Source organism: Cygnus olor, chromosome Z (assembly GCF_009769625.2).
Source record: "Cygnus olor isolate bCygOlo1 chromosome Z, bCygOlo1.pri.v2, whole genome shotgun sequence".
Lineage (NCBI taxonomy): Eukaryota > Metazoa > Chordata > Aves > Anseriformes > Anatidae > Cygnus > Cygnus olor.
The window spans coordinates 12,222,899-12,241,863 of NC_049198.1; the positions used below are offsets into that span (position 1 = coordinate 12,222,899).

Consider the following 18,965-nt stretch of genomic DNA (forward strand, 5'->3'; position numbering starts at 1 on the left):
CATAGATGGCTGTATATTGCATTTTCACTACATGCAGTATGGAGCTTCCTGCATGCTGAATCAACTGTCCAGTGCACACAAAGTGGGTTAACACATTTATCAGTGGGCCTTCCACTTGCAGAACAGTGGGAGCCCATCCCACAAACTGTGCTGGATGTCTGACTTTTTTGTTATTATATATAATGGAATTGCTCAATTTTATGAGGAAAGCTAGAAGATTTTGAGAATATTATTCAAGAACTTTTATTAAATCGAAATGTGAACATCATTGCAGAGAGATTTTACAATGACAAAATATAGAAAAGTCCACCATAAAGCTACAGACTTCAGTAACAATATTGATCTTACAAGTGAAATTGCTAACAGATTTTATTAAAGCCAACAGTTTCAATATTAAGAACTTAAAAAATACATACTTTTAAAGCATCTTCCTTCAAATACACTTAGAAACAATGAAGAATTCCTGAGCAACTATTTTTGTACCAGTACGCTCCAACCAATGTACATACTGCATATGAAATCTACTTTCTATAATTTCTTAAATTTTAGAAATTTACAAGACATTTGGATCTGGTTCATAGAATAATTGTGCTTCAAGTCATTCTGTTGCTAAAGTAATGACACTACAATAACTTGGATGTTCCAGATTGCATACAAATTCTGAAAATGTAATGGAAATGCCTAGCTTTTATTGCAAGGCTAGCAATGAATTGGTTTATGCAAATGGAAAAAAAAATTGCTTTAAATATTGGATGGTCTCTTTCTTGGTTGGGAATTATCTTGTTTATTGTGCATACTATTCAGAACATGAAATTCAAATTATAAATAAGTTTCTTTGAGAGATCTGCTGGCACTATCAAAGGCAAGGAAGTTCTAGGGACTTTCTCCTGCATTTAACAGCCCTGCCAGAAATTTGAACAGATACAAATTATTAGTGGCTTTTGACTTCTTTTTTTTTTTCTTTTTCCCTTGGCAGTACTTTTTCAGAGCAGCATCCCCAATATTTCTGTTTTACACAGACTAAAAAAAATATGTGGAGCACAATATAAAGATTTGAGAAGCCCAAATGTTGCTGAGTATCTATGAGCAATATAAATGAATATAGCACGTATGAAACTGATGGTTGTATTATTCCAGATGAAGAATGGTATTTGATGTCAGAATAAAAAATTACATTCTGAGATGAAAAATGAGCAACAGTATAGCAGCCCAGGAGGTCCCTTCTCAGTATATCTGAGCAGTAGTTTCCTCTTCCTTTTGGAATGGAGGACATTGGGATGAGAATTCAGAGTACTTTATAGCATTATGAATATTAAAATATGTGGTTTGACATCATTGTACTTCCACCTGTATTCTGTATAAAAATCTGCGTATTCCTAGACATGTATAGTTTTCTGTCCTACTCAAGGGATATTCTCTGCTACTGATATCTACAAAGATTTCCAGCATTCTCTAAAAATTCTACTTAGTGCTTTATCTATAAAACTGAGCATTACAATCTTTGTAGGAAATGAAGTAAAATCTGTACATTTTTATTGATGTCAAAATGAAGTGAAGGTAGTCAGCAGCTCTCTAAAATAGAAGCAGCGTTGTCCAAAAATAAAGTTGTCAAATAAAGAGAAAGTCCAAGACCAGCACCATCACAGAACAAAACAGAATGTTAACCCTTCTGAAAATAAAACAGGAAGATGTGAAAAAGACTTCCTTATTTCTAACTTCTCGGTGTACTGATGTCTTGAGTATAAATCCAGCTAAAAGCCTATCAGCACTGCAAGATGCGACATAAATAATTCAGTTATTTCTTGAATTACTTTTGACAGATGTAGTAGTTTCTCTTAAAAACTTAGCTTAAATTGGAGAAATGTATTTTAAGTCTGTCTTGGTAATTCTAGAATTTATCACCAAGCCATGGACTTTGTGATTAAGGAAAATGTCAACTGGTATATTGTCATGTATTGTCATACATGTTAATATTGTCACAGGTGCAAACTATACAATGCCCAGAAATGTCAAGAGACCATTTATCAGTATCCACAAAATGTTTTGTCTCTTGGGGCTTCTAGGTCATTGCATTGCCTTTAGTAAATAGAAAATAGAAGAATGATTAAGAATGACAGATGTATGTGTGACACAGTGTAAATGGATTAAAAAAAAAAAACCACTAATTCATAAATCTGTCTGAAAAATTGAATGTAGCTTTTAAAAACCATGTGGTACATGTGGTATTTTTGTTGATTTTTTTCCTTAGGAATGTAGGAAATGCAACAGCAGATTAGATGAGGGGTCTAGCTGCTCAAGCATTGTTTGCCAGGGGCCAATATCAGATACTTGTAAGAAAATACTGTAATTAATATAAATGGAATGACCCACTCTCGTGTATAAGTCTTTTTCAGCTTTTATCTAACAGCTGATCTGTAGTAGCCAATTTCAGCATCTTGATGACTGGTCTGTACTTAATAAGGCATTACAGTTTTTGTTGACTATCTCAAGCAACTGTACATATTCCCACTTTAGATATAAAAAAATATATATTTTTTTTTTCTTAAAAACTCATTTATTACTCTACCATTTCCGATTTTTTCCTATCTACTCTTACATTTGATTCTTTTGCTTTCTTTTTCTGTTCTCCCTCCCTCTCTTCTCAACTATGGTCAATATGCATGTTTGCCCACTCTGATTTCTCAACTACCTGTGCACCTTCCTGCAGGGTTCACTGTGACTGTGCTCCTCTTCCATTCTGCCACATGCAGCAGCCATGTCCTTCTTCCCATTGCTAATTTCCCTTTCTGTCCCGATACACGATGTATTTCTATATTCTGTTTATCTTTAATCTCCTGCTTGACATCCACTGGAAAGATGAAAAAATCTTTTATTTATTTCAAAAGGATTTTCAAGGCAGAGACAAAAGATTGTTCCAGCTCAATGTAATTCAGTCTGTCCATCTACACCATAGGCACTAGAGTCTGAAGGAAGTCAGTGACATGGTATGAGGGTTTGAGATAGTTGAGAGTAGGGGCAGTCTCCATTTTCACTCATTTAAGAACAGAGTTTGAAGATTAACTTCTCAGAAGCAACTGAAAACAGGTCTTTCTAAGTAGTAAGTACTGATAAATGCTTAGTTCCCATTGGTGAGATCCAAGATCAGACCACCTCTGAGAACTCAGCTCATTCAGTCCTAGCAAGCTGGGCACACAGGCAGTAGCAAAAAGCAGAAAAGGGACTGATGCTTTAGGAAAATAGCAACTGCCAAGCTGGTCAGTATGGCTTTCCCGAAAAGATGGAAACTTCTTTGTTATTTTTTCACATAAAAACATATTTGGCTACAAATGTCTAATATCCCATCCTAGTACTACTAGAGCAACACAAGTGATGATTCCATGACAAGCTGTTAGTTAAGAGAAACAATTTGAACATTACAAATACGTTTTTAGAAAAGAATCTGCAATTTGACACACAAAGTAAAATGCTTTTGTCTGCCTTTTTAAAGGGAGCAAAAATAAACAACATCTGAGGTAGCGATTCTTTAAAAATATGGTGCCTGATCTCACGATGCTTTCATTTCATTTCGCTTTATGGCTTTGTAGAAGATGTCTAATATTCATTAACTGGCTTAGATGACTTTGGTTTCCTTGCACAACACTTTCAAATTGTTTACGGTTAATGAGAAATTATCAAACACATTTACAGGCTTAATGATGTGAGCTGCACGTATACAGTGCTCCAGAGATCACAAATAAAATGGTTCTTACTCATTTTTAACATCTACTGTTACTACACTTTAGATATTTAAATGACATTTAAAGCAACTATAGATTTTCCAGCCATCTAAACATATACACATAAACAGATATATCACAGAGTTCACTGCTTTAACATAAACCAGTTATCACTACATATTTGTGTTTCAGTTTGTTCCATAAACACATACATCCTCTTATTAGTATTCTATAAGGTCTGTTTACTGCATTTTTATTACATAATCCTTTGTAGTTACATAGTATCATCAAGACCATTCTTCAAACCTGCATTTTATGTGAAAATAAGTTTTGGCAGCACATGCCCCACTTGAGTAAATCATATTTCTTTAAGAGTCAGGAACATTATATTGAAATACTAAAAATATACTTTAAATATGTCTTTGCTAAAGCAAAAAGTTTAATTAGAAAGTTTAAAATAATGAGTTATATTTCTCAATACTGAAGAAAAACTATAAATAAAATTATTCTGCGTCCAAAGGAAAGTTATTTAATTGAAATATATATATTGAATTTTATGAATTTATAAAATGAACTACTTCTGAAGAGCCTTTTAGGGCTTTTATGTTACTAATAGGTAGTTCACACTTTAAGAGACATGTATATAGATCTAACTTTGAAAGCATCATTGAAACATAAATCCATGTGAGAAGTTTAACTAATGGTATGAGACCTAGAGGGACAATCCGTGTTCCTGGGGTAAATTATGTTACATACTTCATCACTGTATATCAAAAGAGGTGTCATGTGCCTGTTATCCCCACTGATGTATCATAACTTTACAAGAATCCACTGAGTACAACTGCTACAAAATCTCATCTATTTCCTACTTAAAAGCTAAGAGCTGTAATAAAAACTAAAGTTGCAAACAAGACAATGAAATATTTGAACATCCAAAGGCCCTCAAACTTAGCTGATGATTATCCTGATTTTACAGGACACTAGTTTATTCTCTTTTGATGTGCAAAAGTACAGTTTGGATGTTAAAGGCCACTTTCAGAAGGTGTCACTCCCACCTGGGAAGTAACAGGGTGTTTTGGAAAATAAAAGTGCACCCAAAGGGAAAATAATCAAACTGCACATTTGTTCAGCTTAAAGGATGAAATGCATTTATGAAAAATGTTTTAAAGTTCTATTTAGCTAGCAAATCCCTCAAAAAGCTTAGCTACATCTGAGCAACCAACAAATACACCTTTTCTACTTGGGCTGAACTTCTGTTTTCACAGAAAGCCATGATGATTTGGCATCATGAGACTTTCATTGGCAAAGTTGGGAAAGAATCTATGCCTCATAATGTAATTTATGCCTGCAGATATTTTGCAGTTTCAGTACCAGTTTATGGCTAGGCATATAGAAATGCTTTCACTCAGTTCTCTTTCCGCGGGAGAATTTGTGGATTACTGGAGGGGCCTTCTTTTTGATATCCTGCAATCCTGTTTTTTCATGCAATAATACTGATTTTTTTTTCTTTCTTTCTTTCTGGCAACTTGCAGTTTGCATGTGCATATAAACTAAAGGTCCTCTGAAAAGCTGATCTTTTGGGTTTTATGAACTCAAGGTGTTAAAGTTACTGATGTTAGTGGGACCTACCAGCTGCCACAGAATTGGACATAACCCATAATATTAATACAACCCATATTTTTCCATTTAAGCAATGTCAGCATAGGAAATATTTGTATAAACATTATTTAAATTCTCATTTTTGGACTAGAGAGTCATACTTCACTATTAGAGCAAGCTAGGATAGACAAACTTAGTAACAGTCAATGGAGTTTAGAGTATGACTTATCTCTTCCTAAAGTAAACACTTGTATTCTGCCAAGCAAATCATGCTCTAGACTCCATGATCTACAATAAAAACTTAGCAACCAGGTACATGTATAGATACTTCCATTTAGGCGGGATCAATAATACACTTAAAATCTGCTCAAAGTTGTGTCTGTCTGCCTCTGGTCCAAAATAAACTGACAGCAACAGTCTGCTGCTGACACGTTATCCAACCTTTGCTTTGGTTTGTAGCATCTCTGTAGCCACCTGTAAGTTACCCTAAGTAATCCACTACATAAAGAAAATCTTTAGGATGTAGCTTGATAAGATTCTATAGCCTCTATACAACACCAGAGGGCTGCTAAAGGCCTGCAGCAGCATGTCCTTATGCATGCTGTTAGGAGTAGAAAACAACTGCTTGGCTCAGATATGACTGTCTGCGTAAAGAAAGAGAACATGTCTGATTCAGATTGGTCTTGTCAGATTCAGTCAGAAAAATGAAGCATTCAGTCAGAAGAATTAAGCATTGTCAGACAGTATACTATCAGCTTACATACACAGACACACAGATTGCTGTCCTGTAAAACATTCCAGTTTTGACTGAGAACTTAATAGTTTCTTTGCAGTACTTTTAGTATCTAGAAAATCTGTAAGATATACCACAAATGCTACAGTAAAATTGTCCTGTTACCTGTAATTAAACAAAATTTTATGCTTGGCTGCTCTCTGAAGTAGCCACTTCATGTCTTCAAGCAATAAACTGAGTGGCTGAATTAAGAATCTAAGATCCCTCTCTGTGCATTCAGCAGGTCATCCAGACTGCTCCAATCAGCCTCTAGAAAGGGGAAGTAAATTGCAGGTATAGAGGTCACAGACTTCAAATTTGATGCCTAAAGTAAATGCTACAGTATCCACTACCATACATGTTTATATATACACAGATAGTTAAATTCTAAAGTCTAGCCAGTGAAAGGGCTAGACAGCTTGACCGATCTGTACTCGAGCAGTTCCATTGCATGGAAGTATCATATGAGAATTTGATTTGCCAAATAAGATGTGTTTTTTGGGGGATCAAAATCAGAGGGTCTGTTTTGGCTGGCTCTGCAGCATGTTACCTGATACTGCAGGAAGGCTGGCTCAGTGCATAAAATCAGAAAAAGCTGAGAAAGCTGAGAAACACTGTTCAGGAAGGACGAGAACTTTCCATCACATGTACAGTACAATTTCCCTTACCTTATGCTTCCAATTCCCACTGAAGCTAGTGGTGTTGGCTAAATACTTGACCCAGCTTTAAGTAGCCATGACTTACTTGTTCATACTTTGATGGAGTAAATTAAACTTTTGCTTCAGGAAGGAAGGGCCATAAGTACACAGCAATTCCATTATCATTTTGATTTTGCCTTCGGTTATATGTGGTAAGAGGAATCCTGACTCCTTCCATAGTTGCTTTCCAACTACATGGACAACTATTCTCAATCCTGTTGCTATTTCAGCAGAGCAGAACTCTGACTTTATGCCGCGTATCCCTGACTGTTGAGGCTGGATTCCAAAACTAATTTTGATAAGTTCATTATGAAATACCTGAAAATTTTCAAACTTTCTTTCCAGGCTAAGAGAAAAGTGTACACAATGGCTAAGGATGCAGGTGACCATCATTCCATTCATGAGTGGCATGAGAGTACGAATTAAGTGGGAAAGAAGCTTGCTCTCAAAACCTAGATTCTATTTTAATTTTATAATAACAGCTGGTAAAAAACATCAGAAATAAATAATTTACAATTCAAATAGTAATACATTTGCAATATATTAGAAATATAGTTTAAAAATTACTTCATATTCTTACTTAGTATAAAGTTAAATTTTATGCCTTGTATAGAAATGGCAGCTTTACTTGTTACCTCCGTTTCAGCAGAAGGAAACAGAAAAGTTGCTAAATAGCTAAATAACATTGGGAAGTTAAAAAATATTTTATTTTGCTTTTTTTTTGGTAATAGAAAAATAGCCTTTAAAAATACATTGTTAAATGTATGGGACTGTACTAAAGTAGAATTGTATATTATGTACAGTAAGGCAGTATATCAAATAGTGTCCTGCTATGTTTTTCATGTTTGGTTTGACTGGAATAGGCTATGAACGGGATGCAAAGCTTTCTGTCACATTGAAACAAAGCAAAATATATTTAGAGGATTTTTTTTTTACTGTAATTAGTTGAATATATTCTCTTTTATATGTTTTTTCCATATATAAGAGCTTCATTTTTCTTAAGGGTTGAGAAAAAGTATAGAGAAATCTTAATCTACTGTCAGAATACACTCAGAAAAAAATATGTTGTAGACCAGAATGTCATTGTATAATGATTTATCCAATTTAGAAACTGCTCAGACAATTGTGGTGTACTGACCCGTAACATTCTTAGTCTTTGTTGAAACTGCAATATTCCCTTAGGTTGAATCAAATAACAGAAGATCTGCAGAACTGAAGAATTAGTTTGCAATATATTTTTCATGGCATGTAGTATCCATTTCCTCATTTCCCTCTCTGAGAAATGTGTTAATGATCCAGGGTTTACTTCTATAATTGTTATATCAACCCACAGTTTATTATTCTCTGTATAATACACATAGGAGGCTAGGGTTTTTTTTTTGGTTTGTTTGTTTTTAGGGAACTATTTGCTGTGTGGTTTTATTTTACTGTACATAACTATTAACAAAATTGATATGTAAATCACAGACTTGTCAGCCAGAAGACGGTGTAAGCTACAGTTGTGACACAGTAGCATAATCTTAAGCCGCTGCATTATTATACTGATTGTATTTGACTCATTCTGTAGCATTACCTGATGAAAAGTGAACAAACTTTTAGTTATTTAAAAGAGGGCATAAAGGAGGATGGGTCCATATACTCCGATCCACTAGTCTCTCTTTTGCAGTCACTTGGAGCTGTCAGACAGTAGCTCATATTTTTCTCAGCTTGACCTTGCTGAAGGTTCTGAGATGTTTCTTTTGCGGGTTCTTGAGACATAGGTATGTGCTGGACTCGTGAATCTGGCATCAATACTAGAATATTATGGTCCACAACTGTTGAGACCTTTGTATATTCTTTGCTGGTTCCTGGAACAGTGTAATTTTCAGTCTTTCCACTATTTTCTTTATGTTTCAGTAATACTGCTGGCTCCTCATCCTGCTTGACTTTGTGGACTTCTACGTAATCCATTAGTGTAGCATCCAAAAAAGGTGACTTTTCATTAGGTCTGTTTTGTTTGACCTGCACTGCGGTTTGCTCAGTTTTGGAATGCAAATTCTCCATCTCTCCTTGTTCTTCCATGTCTCCTGGGACGGTTTCAGTAACAGAATATCGTGACTGATGCTTTTCCTCATTTTCCACCAAAACTGGGGCAATGTTCACATTTGTGGTGATCAGTGTTATTTTACGTGCATCTACAATGCTGTGGTAGGCAAACATAGGAGGCTGATTATCAGGTAATTGAGCAGCAGGCCACGTGGATGATTTTGTGCTCTCACTGTTAGAAAGGAGCGTTTTCCGTTCTAAGGCTACACACTGAGTTTCCCAGCTCCTTTTCACAGCTTTATTTTCTTGAACATCTCTTACATCTTGTGTTTGAAGTGTTGATGGAAGGGCACGGGACTCCCTGCACTTCTCAGAAAGCAGAGAAGGGCTATCGCAGCTCCCTCGTCCTGAGTCACTGTCTGTTTCCTTGGGTGTCATTTTTGCTTTTTTACTGGGATTACCATTGTTGTGACTTGGCATGAGTTGCTGATCCTCACTGTCCTCTACCTCTAGGTATTCTATCAGTAGCTCCTCACAGTCTGATGTTGGAGGGAAACCATGGCAACCAAGAGCACTCAATAATTCTTCAGATTTCCCTGTCTGAGGACATAACAAATAAGATATTGATATTTTTCCACTGTCAACATTAGGGCTTACATAACTAGAACAATTGTGAACAGTCTACATATTTAATAGGCAAATACTATAATAGCTACATCACTAGATGTAACCTGAATTTCTACTACTGCAGAAAATAGCAAAAGAACAGAAGAACTTTCCCTGAGTTCCGTCAGTGGGGAGATCCTAGAGTTCATGTTTCTAAAATGGGAGGACTAGGGAGCTTCTGGCAGATAAGGGTCTCAAGGGTTTGGCAAGAAGGTAATAGAGGAGAATTGACAGAGCAGCCATGCCTTTGTCTCCTCAACATGGCAAGAGACTGTGGAGAGTGACTTATCTAAGAACAGCTTAGATCACATAGGCATTAAGCTCTTCCTGTGTCCCAGGTAGCAACTGAAGTTACAAACCCTGTAGATAAATGCCCTCCTATTAGTGCCAGGCAAAACTATGTCTCATACATACCTTCCACATGATCAACCTGAAGGCTTTGCTTATTTTTAACATTGATTACATTAATTAACTCTGTTTTATACTTAAGTATGGTAGTTGTTTTTGCTAGTACTGAATTTTAAAAAGTAAGTAATGGCAAATCTTCTGCTGTCATCAGCAGTACTCACCTCTAACAGATGTGTATCAATGCCTTTTATTTTCGGTCCTGGAACTGGTGGTAAGATAAAGGCTATCATTCTAAAACAAACAAACAAAAATTAACAAAACAAACAAAAAGCAAAGCAAACAAACAAATGGACAAAAAACCAATAGAACAAATACAAAAGGTATAAATATGGGCCCTCTCTTACCCCCTCCCACTCTTTCATGTGGGTACCAGTGGTGTAGCAACAGGAAGTCTGAGTGCTATCAAAAAAGGTTTCTGGGCCCTAGGAAGACAAGTAAAGGAAGAAGATGACTGAAGAAATGTTGAAGTCTCCAATCCATCTGAGAGACTTAAACTTCCCAGGCACACACTGGGAATATCATACTGACAGGACAAGCAAGCCTGGGAAATTCCTACAGCATGCTGAAGATAACTTTCTGTCACATGCACCAAGTGAGCCAGCCAGGAAGGGTGCTCTCCTGGACCTGTTGTTTGAGAGTAGGGAAGGCCTTGAGGGAGAGGTGATGGCAGGTGGCTGTCTTGGCCACAGTTATCATGATGAAATAGTGGAACATTTTGTGGAAATAGTTCAACATTTTTGGTGTAGGGAGCAAAAAGGTCAGCGAAGTTGACAACCTGAACCTGAGAGCAAACTTTAAACTTCTCAGGCAGCTAGCTAGCAGCGTCCCCAGGGAGTCAACTCTAGAGGGTTTAGGGTCCATGAGAGCTGGTCACTGCTCAAGAACCACCTTCTAAAAGCCCCGCAGCAGGCAAGAACGGGATCTGGGGGTGCTGGTCCACAGCAGGCTCAACATGAGCCAGCAGCGTGCCCTGGCAGCCAAGAGGGCAAACTTCATTTTGGGCATTTTGCGGTGCATTAAACACAGCATGGCCAGCCATCCAAAAGAGGTGATTCTCCCACTTTATTAACACTGCGTGTTAAGGTCCACAATAAAAAAAATAAAAATAAAATAAAAAAGCCGGAGGAGGGCACCAAAGCTGGTAAATGGCTGGGAGGCATGTCCTATGAGGACAGGCTGAGGACACTTGGCTTGTGTACTTGGAGTAAAGGAGGCTCAGAGGTGGCCTCATTGCTTTCTGCGTCTTCCTGAGCAGGGGAAGAGGAGAGGGAGGTGCCGGTCTCTGCTCCCTGGGAACCAATGACAGGGTGTATGGGAATGGCACAAAGCTGCACCAGGGGAGGTTCAGACTGGACATTAGGAGCAATTTCTTTACCGCGAGGGTGGCCAACCACTGGAACAGGCTTCCTCGTGAGGTGGTTGATTCCCCATGTCTGTCAGTGTTGAAGAGGCATTTGGACAATGCCCTCAATAACGTGCTTTAAATTTTAGTTAGCCCTGAAGTGGTCAGGCAGTTGGACTCAATGGTCTTTGTAAGATCCTTGAAACTAAGCTATTCTAAATTCTATGTTTTCTCTCTGTATTTGTTCTCCCATTTCCTCAGAAAGTTACTGGAATTTTAAATACTTCTCCCCTATCTGTTGCCTCGCTGTTGGACATCTGTTTCCTGCCTGCATTCTGTAGCCAGGTAGGTTACTAAGCCAGGTATAGTTTGTAAATTATCCTTAGATATATTCATAAGAAATAAAACAGCATAAAAGTTATTGAACTGGAAATGTAATACTATTAATGTCCTTTTATTATTCTTTGTCCCTTAAACTCCAGCTCTCTCAAACCGCTGTAACTTCATCACTGACCACAACACAGCGATATAGGGCGCAGTTCTGGAGGACTAGTGGGCCTCTGTGTGCATACTTGACTGTCATTTGACTGGTAATAAACAGGATTTATGACGAATGACTTCTGATTGCTTTTCCATCAGCAGTTTCTCTCTTTCCTCTACTCATCCACTATTTTTTGCAATACTTCTACAGAAGAGATAAACTTTGCAACACCTTTACCTTTGAGTGAAATCAGACAAAGATTTAATAAATTATTTGGGGAATTGACTGACAAGTATGTAGAAAGATAACTTCATAACATAAACTTGTTTCATTTAGAAAATTAGGCCAAACCCAAAACATGTGTCTTCAATAGCAGCAGGGATACTCCAAATGATATTTGCTGAATACTTAATGGCTAACCATGATGGCCAGATCTAATAGAGACATGTCTTTACCAATTAAGAATTTAGTTTTTCATTTTTAGTCTGTTTTCTCTAAAGAACAGAAATACCTGTTTACCATTTGTGAATTTAAAATCAAATACCTGTAATTTATACTACATAACACTCTTATAAGAAAACACAAAACCTAGATGAGATTAAATCAAATGTTAATAGCCTATTTTTGGAAAAGTTTGCTGAGATTTTTAACTCCATAGGATTGTGAAATTTGTGACTTACCTGTACCCTTTTAAAACCATTGTCCAGCTCATGATTAAACATATAAGAGATGACAAGACACCCACGATGATCCACACAATCATATCTTTTACTCTGAAATCTATGAAAGAAATGTAATTATTTAAGGATGCACCTAGCATATGTGCAATCAGAATGAAAAACAAGAAAAGAAAAGAAAAAAAAAGTCTCAAATGACTTTTATTTGAAAAACTGTTACAAGCTGCCAAATTTAGTACTGAATCTGAAGGCCTCTACTAGCATAGACAGATCTCAATATTCATTGCAATATGTGGTAATTAATATACTTTGTATTAATAGCACTATGCAGGAAATAAACTGTCTTGGAAAAAATATAGAAAAATGTATGAAGAAGGAAATTTTTGTCAATGTCCGTTATAGTAACTGATTTCAAATCCACTTATACCAACATAGTTATTTCATTATCAAATACATATCATATAATTAATTAAATGGTGGGTAAAATGATCTAGGACTAAATGTTTTTGAGGATTTCTATTTTAGCATGACACTTTTTACATTGAGATGTTTATTTTGAATTCATTCCAGATAATGTGTAATGAAGAGTTGTTACTGTCTGAAGGCAGTGATCCTTTGTTGTTCTGATAGCAGTTCTAATGCAGTTACCAGAACTCTCCTAATTAAAAACTACCATCATGAGAACAGATGAGGCAATAAACAGAAAGGATGTTGTTTAAATAAGTAAGGAAATTCATTCACCTGCTTAACTCCTAAAAGTAACGAATCAGACAGCTAGCTCAGTATGGTGCTTAAAAGCTGAGAAATCAGTTACCTTAGCAATGATGTTGCTACGTGTCCTAGGGAAACAATGGGATGTCAATCTGCACAAGTGCCACTGACAGCTAACAGAAGTATTACACAAACTTGCATTTAATAACAATTACTGAAAGGATGCCTGGCCACTCACCATTAGGGATCTGAATATACTTTTCTGAGCTCCATTCACTCCATGATCCATGGTGGTCTGGTTTGCAGTGAATCTGTACAATGTACTTCTTTCCTGGATTTAAACTAAACATTTTATATTGTGTTTGCTGTCCAACAAAAATAGTCTGGAAATGAATTAAAAATCATAAAATCCATATATAATTAAGACTTTTTTTTTTTTTTTGCTTAGGAAAATCATAGCTAGTTTAGTCTTGATAACCAAGTTGGGAATACAGAAATAATCTGGATAGCTTCCTAATAATCGTTATGCAAGTCATTGAAGTAACAGTACATTTATTTTATTTCTAAATTCATCTTTCTAACAGTGCAGTAGGAATGATATCTGGCCCTGCTATACCGTGCAAATTAAACTACTGCAAGGACACATCATGAGCACATGGCAGGTATGAAGGAACTGTAGTAATGTTACGAACTGCAATGGCGAGATGAGAAGAATGAGGCAAGAAATAGTGACTGGGGAAGAAAAATGCTGAGAAGAAAGAAGGAATGTGGAGCTGGTAGAACTGCATAGGGTAAAGAGTGGATCATGCAATGGCCAGGGAGCTGGAAAGTACAGTGGCGAGGGAAGGCAGAAGGCAATACAGAGATTGCTGGGAAGTATTACAGCAGACAAGGAGGTAATGCAACCATATACTAATAGCTAGAGTCTTTAATTTGTCCCCCAGTTGTTTGAGTTGCACATCCTGGATACAGACAATAATTACTAGGTGACCATGAGAACTATTACCTAATGGTCATTTGTACAAATTTAAATGATTTTACATAATGCCATTGGGCTTTCTGTTACCTAAGAAGTGCTTGTGGTTGAGAACAAATTATCAGAAAAGAAACCTGACTAAATGAGAACTAACAATTTAAACTAAAATGCTAATACGGTTAATATATAATGGTCACAATTAAAAATAAGTACTTCATCACCTGCTATTATACAGCAGCATCTGAGATACTAATTTGTCAGTAAGAATCTGTAGATCACACAAGCATTGCTTTTGAAAAAGGATTAAATATTGTGTGGCTGCTTCATTACAGTCAGTCATGGGACCTAACTGACAAACAGTAATTGATCATCTAGCAAAAATTTGTGACATTCTTACCTCCCATTCCTCTCCTTCTTCAGGCTTTAGTCGCAACTCATATTCAAGGGTAAGCCATCCAGATCTGACATCAGCCAGTGGGGGTGGAGACCATGTCAAGACCAGATACGGTTTTCTATTCATTGGCTTTTTTAATTCTAGAGTTACATTCACAGGAGGATCAGGCTGGACTGTTAAAATAAAAGAACTGACAGTAAGAGTCTGAATGATTTTTCTTTGCATCTTACGAGGAGATATGAAATGTTGTGAGTGGTGAGTTGCCATCTCCATTATATCATTAAATTGGAACTGGTGCTGGAATACAGGGATCAAGAATTTCCTGATAAACTAAGCAAGGATTTATGAATTTGGAGAAACTGGAGAACATCAGATACGTGGAGTTCATATTGAGATTTGCCTTAATCATTTATTACCTGAAATATTTTTTTCTTATATTACTATTTATTGTTGCTGTTCCCCACAGCTATGTTTCAAAGTTAACGGAACCAGTTAACATCTTTAATGCTGTGTTATAGAAGTTGTGGTATATCATAAACTTATCAAAGCTGGCATATACCATTAGAAATGCTGTACAAACAGATTTTACCAATAAAACTTGCTCCCTTCAATCTTTAACATTCAGAAAACACAGCAGCATAATCCTAATATGCATAGATAGAAATACTTAACAGCAAAGCAAAACAGTTGTTTATAGACAGACACATCTATAACAGAAAAATAAAACAAAATGAAATGTAGGTTTCTGCCATACTCAGGCTTGCAGCTACCTCAGTTCAAAGGTAGAACTCCCACATACAGTGCATGATTTTTACCACTGTCTGATGCAAAGCTTCACCAGCTAAGTAGTCAGGGCATAGAGGTAAAATGTAAAGCCTTTTCTCCATGAGCCCTTTTCCAGAGACCAGGCTCCCAGCAGCCACATCCTTGATAACAAAGTAATTACCGGTGATAATGTTCCTTTCCCTTAGAACATAACCTACATACTTGTCCACAGTTACTCTGTGTAAAAAGTCTGAGAGAAGAGAGTATCAGTACATTGCTATAAAAATCACTGATTCAACTTCTCTTGGATCTGAGAAAAAAGCAAATTTCAGAAAAACACTTATAGGTAGTCAAATTTTAGTATTATTAGTTAAAAGATCAAATTGAATTCAGTTAGTGGTAGAGTAGAAAAGGATTTTAGCTGGGTGGTGTTTCTTAAGGCTTGACTGAAGGAAATATGTAAAGTCAATAAATGATTTTCTGAATACAGTTTTAAAGCTTTCAGCATTTTTATGATTCCTTTAAAAATAAAATGCTAAAGGGATGAATATTGATTTATTATTATACCAGGTAAGATCTTATTTGCTCTCACATATTTTTAACTTGGATATACTACTATATATGAGAAGAGCTGCAATGAAAATTCTTGTGTCAAAACCCATAATTTTGAATTATTTGTTTCCACAGAAAACACTTATTATCTCTTACCTATGTAAGTCACATCCACATAATGAGGATCAGAGCTGTTACTTCCTATTTCATTAGTTGCCCTGACAGTAATATTGTATATGGTCCAGAAAGAGGTGTGTTTTTTATCAAAGTAGCAGGAATTAGGGCCTGCAGTTCTGTAATCTGGACATTCATAAACTTGTTCTTCTCTGAAATAAAAGAATCATAGTGATTACACAGACTGAAACACCTGACTTTGATAACTAGTAGTTGCATTTGGATCCAGCATGTTTAGGGCTGGATCAGAATCTTTATGCCTGGCAGTGTGAAGAAAATCAGAATATTGCTTTCAGACTACAGAGTAATTGAACAATTCCAGAGACTGTATTAAGCTTTTCCCCTGCAAAATGAGGACTACAAAGCCTGGAGAGTTTAGGCTGCGGTACATGTCGTAGTGCCTAGTAGAGTACAAATCTTTTCTGAATGCCCTTGTCTACTACATAGCCTCCACATGTTTCAGAGCACCAGTAGACATAATTGCTACAGTCTTCTAACCCATCTGTTAAAAAAAGAGTATTTTCAATGTTCATTTCACATTTACATGAATTTTTGCCCACATCATATGCTTTCAGAATCTATTTGGTCTTTTACCAAACGTTCCAAAATCGAATTTGTACATGTCCTCCAAATCCACACACAAACTTCCCAAAGTGAGCAGGTATAGAAGACAAAGTTGATAAAGAATATGTAGCACTTGTTTCCAGGATCCTCTGAGACACAGTGTGACAAAAGTAAGGCCTTTGGTACCGTCTCTCACGGCATCCTTCTGGACAGACTGTCCAACTGTGAGATGAACAGGTTGATGCTATGCTGGCTAATGGACTGGCTCAACAGCAGAGCTCAAAGGGTTGCAGGGAATGGGGCTATGTCTGGCTGGTGACTGATCACTAGTGGTGTTCACCAGGGCTCAATTCCAGGGCCAGTCCTGTTCCACATTTTTATCAGTGTTCGGATACCCAAGTGGAATGCATTCACATCAAGTTTGCCAGTGATACTAAACTTGGAGGTGCTGCTGATGACCTGGAGGGATGCGAGGCCTTGCAGAGGGATCTACATAGATTGAAACATTGGGAGATCAATGGCATGAAGTTCAGCCAAGGAAAATGCCAGCTGACTGGAGATGGAGCAATGCCAGACGCAGGTACAACCTGGGAGACGAGTGGCTAGGGAGCAGCTCAGCAGAACAGGATCTGGGGGTGCTGGTCCATAGCAGGCTCAACATGAGCCAGCAGCGTGCCCTGGCAGCCAAGAGGGCAAACTTCATTTTAGGGTGCATTAAACACAGCATGGCCAGCCATCCAAAAGAGGTGATCCTCCCACCATATTTAGCACTGGTGTGGTCTCACCTTGAATATCAGGTGGAGTTCTGGGCTCCACAATATAAAGAGGATGTTAAGGTCCACAATATAAAAAAAAAAAAAAAAAAAAAAAAAAAAAAAAAAAAAAAAAGCATTTAAGAAAGAATCCAGAGGAGGGCACCAAAGCTGGTGAAAGGGCTGGAAGGCATGTCCTGTGAGGAGAGGCTGAGGACACTTGGGTTGTCTAATTGGAGTAAAGGAGGCTCAGAGGCAACCTCATTGCTGTCTGCATCTTCCTGAGCAGGGGAAGAGGAGAGGGAGGTGCCGGTCTCTGCTCCCTGGGAACCGATCACAGGGTGTGAGGGAACGGCAGAAAGCTGCACCAGGGGAGGTTCAGACTGGACATTAGGAGCAATTTCTTTACCGCGAGGGTGGTCAACCACTGGAATGGGCTTCCTAGCGAGGTGGCTGATGCCCCATGCCTGTCATTGTTGAAAATGCATTTGAATAATGCCCTCAATAATATGCTTTAACTTTTAGTTACCCCTTAAGTGGCTAATTCCGGTCATTTGGGAAAGCTTCTGTCTATGGTGCCAAGGAGCTACAGGAGCTACAGGAGCATGCATTTTTATTGTGAACACTGTTATGCTGTTGCAGCACCATGGCAACTATCAAGGCAATCTATCCATGCCAGTAGAATTCACAGTAATTTAAAAAACCCAACATTACAAAAAGATCTTTTTTTAACCTTAAATATGTCGTTACTAGTGCTATTCCAGAATATGTCACTTGCACAAAAGCCTACAGTAAACTATGGAAAAGCACTTCTCCTAAATGCAAAACCAATTAAGCTTAATTTTCTATGTCCTTCTGATACAATACTGAATAATTGTATACAACTTATTACCCTTCTTTGCTGTAAAGTAAAGTGTAGTTGGTAGGACGTCCTCCATCTGAACCAGGTTTCCACCAACAGGTAAATGTTTCCTTCTCTGGAGAACGGCATTTTACTATCGTAGGCTTTTCAGGAGGTGACTCTTCTGCAAGAGATACATAAACGAACTAATTAGTAACTTTAATGCATCAGGTCAACTCTGAATTTATAAAACAAATTCAATTGGAGAAGGGAAAATACATTTTTTTCTTTTTCTACAAAGAAAGAAAATGTTTTGCTTCATTATTTACACAGGAAAGAAAGGGCATTCAGTGATTAGGGTAGCAGCCTTTTACTTTGACCTGGCTTCAAAATCCTTTTCCACTGCAGCTACACTGAGGAACTCCATTTTATTTCCCTGGTCGTAGCTCTTTTCGGCTTCCCAAATCTGACAAAGGGTGCTCAAATGCTGTCATACCAGGTTCTGTAAAATTATTTAAAATACATTCTGCTATTTGATCTGTTATCTACATAAACTTTTTTTTCTTCAAAAATGTGTTTTAAGATCCAGTTGATTATTCCAAAAAAAATCAAATAAATAAAAATGCTGCCAGTTGTTTTGGCTTTTACAAGAAAAGAAAAAATGAGCAAGAACATGTTTGCCCCTGTGTTTATGTCCCTGCCAGTAATTCTCTCCTGAAGTGCCTATGCTGAGCTGACTCAAAAGATACAAAGAAGTAGTTCTTGTATTTCCTCCTACAGTGATGTTATGCCCAGTACTCACTCTATTTGCCTAATTGCTGCTAAGCAGTTTATAATTATCTGGATTCCTGA

At 37.1% G+C, this 18,965-nt stretch overlaps 1 protein-coding gene and 1 long non-coding RNA gene across 13 annotated transcripts in view; one reads left to right on the forward strand and one right to left on the reverse strand.

The window, feature by feature from the left end:
• Positions 1-237: 237 nt before the first annotated feature.
• The window catches only part of PRLR (prolactin receptor), a 166,788-nt gene continuing 148,060 nt past the window's right edge, over positions 238-18,965 (reverse strand). For 11 of the 12 annotated variants that reach the window (XM_040542206.1, XM_040542201.1, XM_040542207.1 and 8 more), the window contains 7 exons: positions 18,165-18,297; positions 15,939-16,108; positions 14,469-14,638; positions 13,334-13,478; positions 12,388-12,487; positions 10,046-10,115; positions 238-9,410 (listed from right to left, as the gene is read on the reverse strand). In XM_040542206.1, the coding sequence (XP_040398140.1) occupies positions 8,385-9,410; positions 10,046-10,115; positions 12,388-12,487; positions 13,334-13,478; positions 14,469-14,638; positions 15,939-16,108; positions 18,165-18,297 (1,814 nt within the window). In that variant the 3' untranslated portion in view covers positions 238-8,384. The remainder of the gene's footprint in view (positions 9,411-10,045; positions 10,116-12,387; positions 12,488-13,333; positions 13,479-14,468; positions 14,639-15,938; positions 16,109-18,164; positions 18,298-18,965) is intronic. The other variant, XM_040542204.1, reaches the window with a different exon arrangement.
• LOC121062334 lies at positions 11,486-11,837 on the forward strand. Its single transcript, XR_005815519.1, has 2 exons — positions 11,486-11,571; positions 11,709-11,837. It is a non-coding gene; the product is annotated as an uncharacterized LOC121062334 (long non-coding RNA).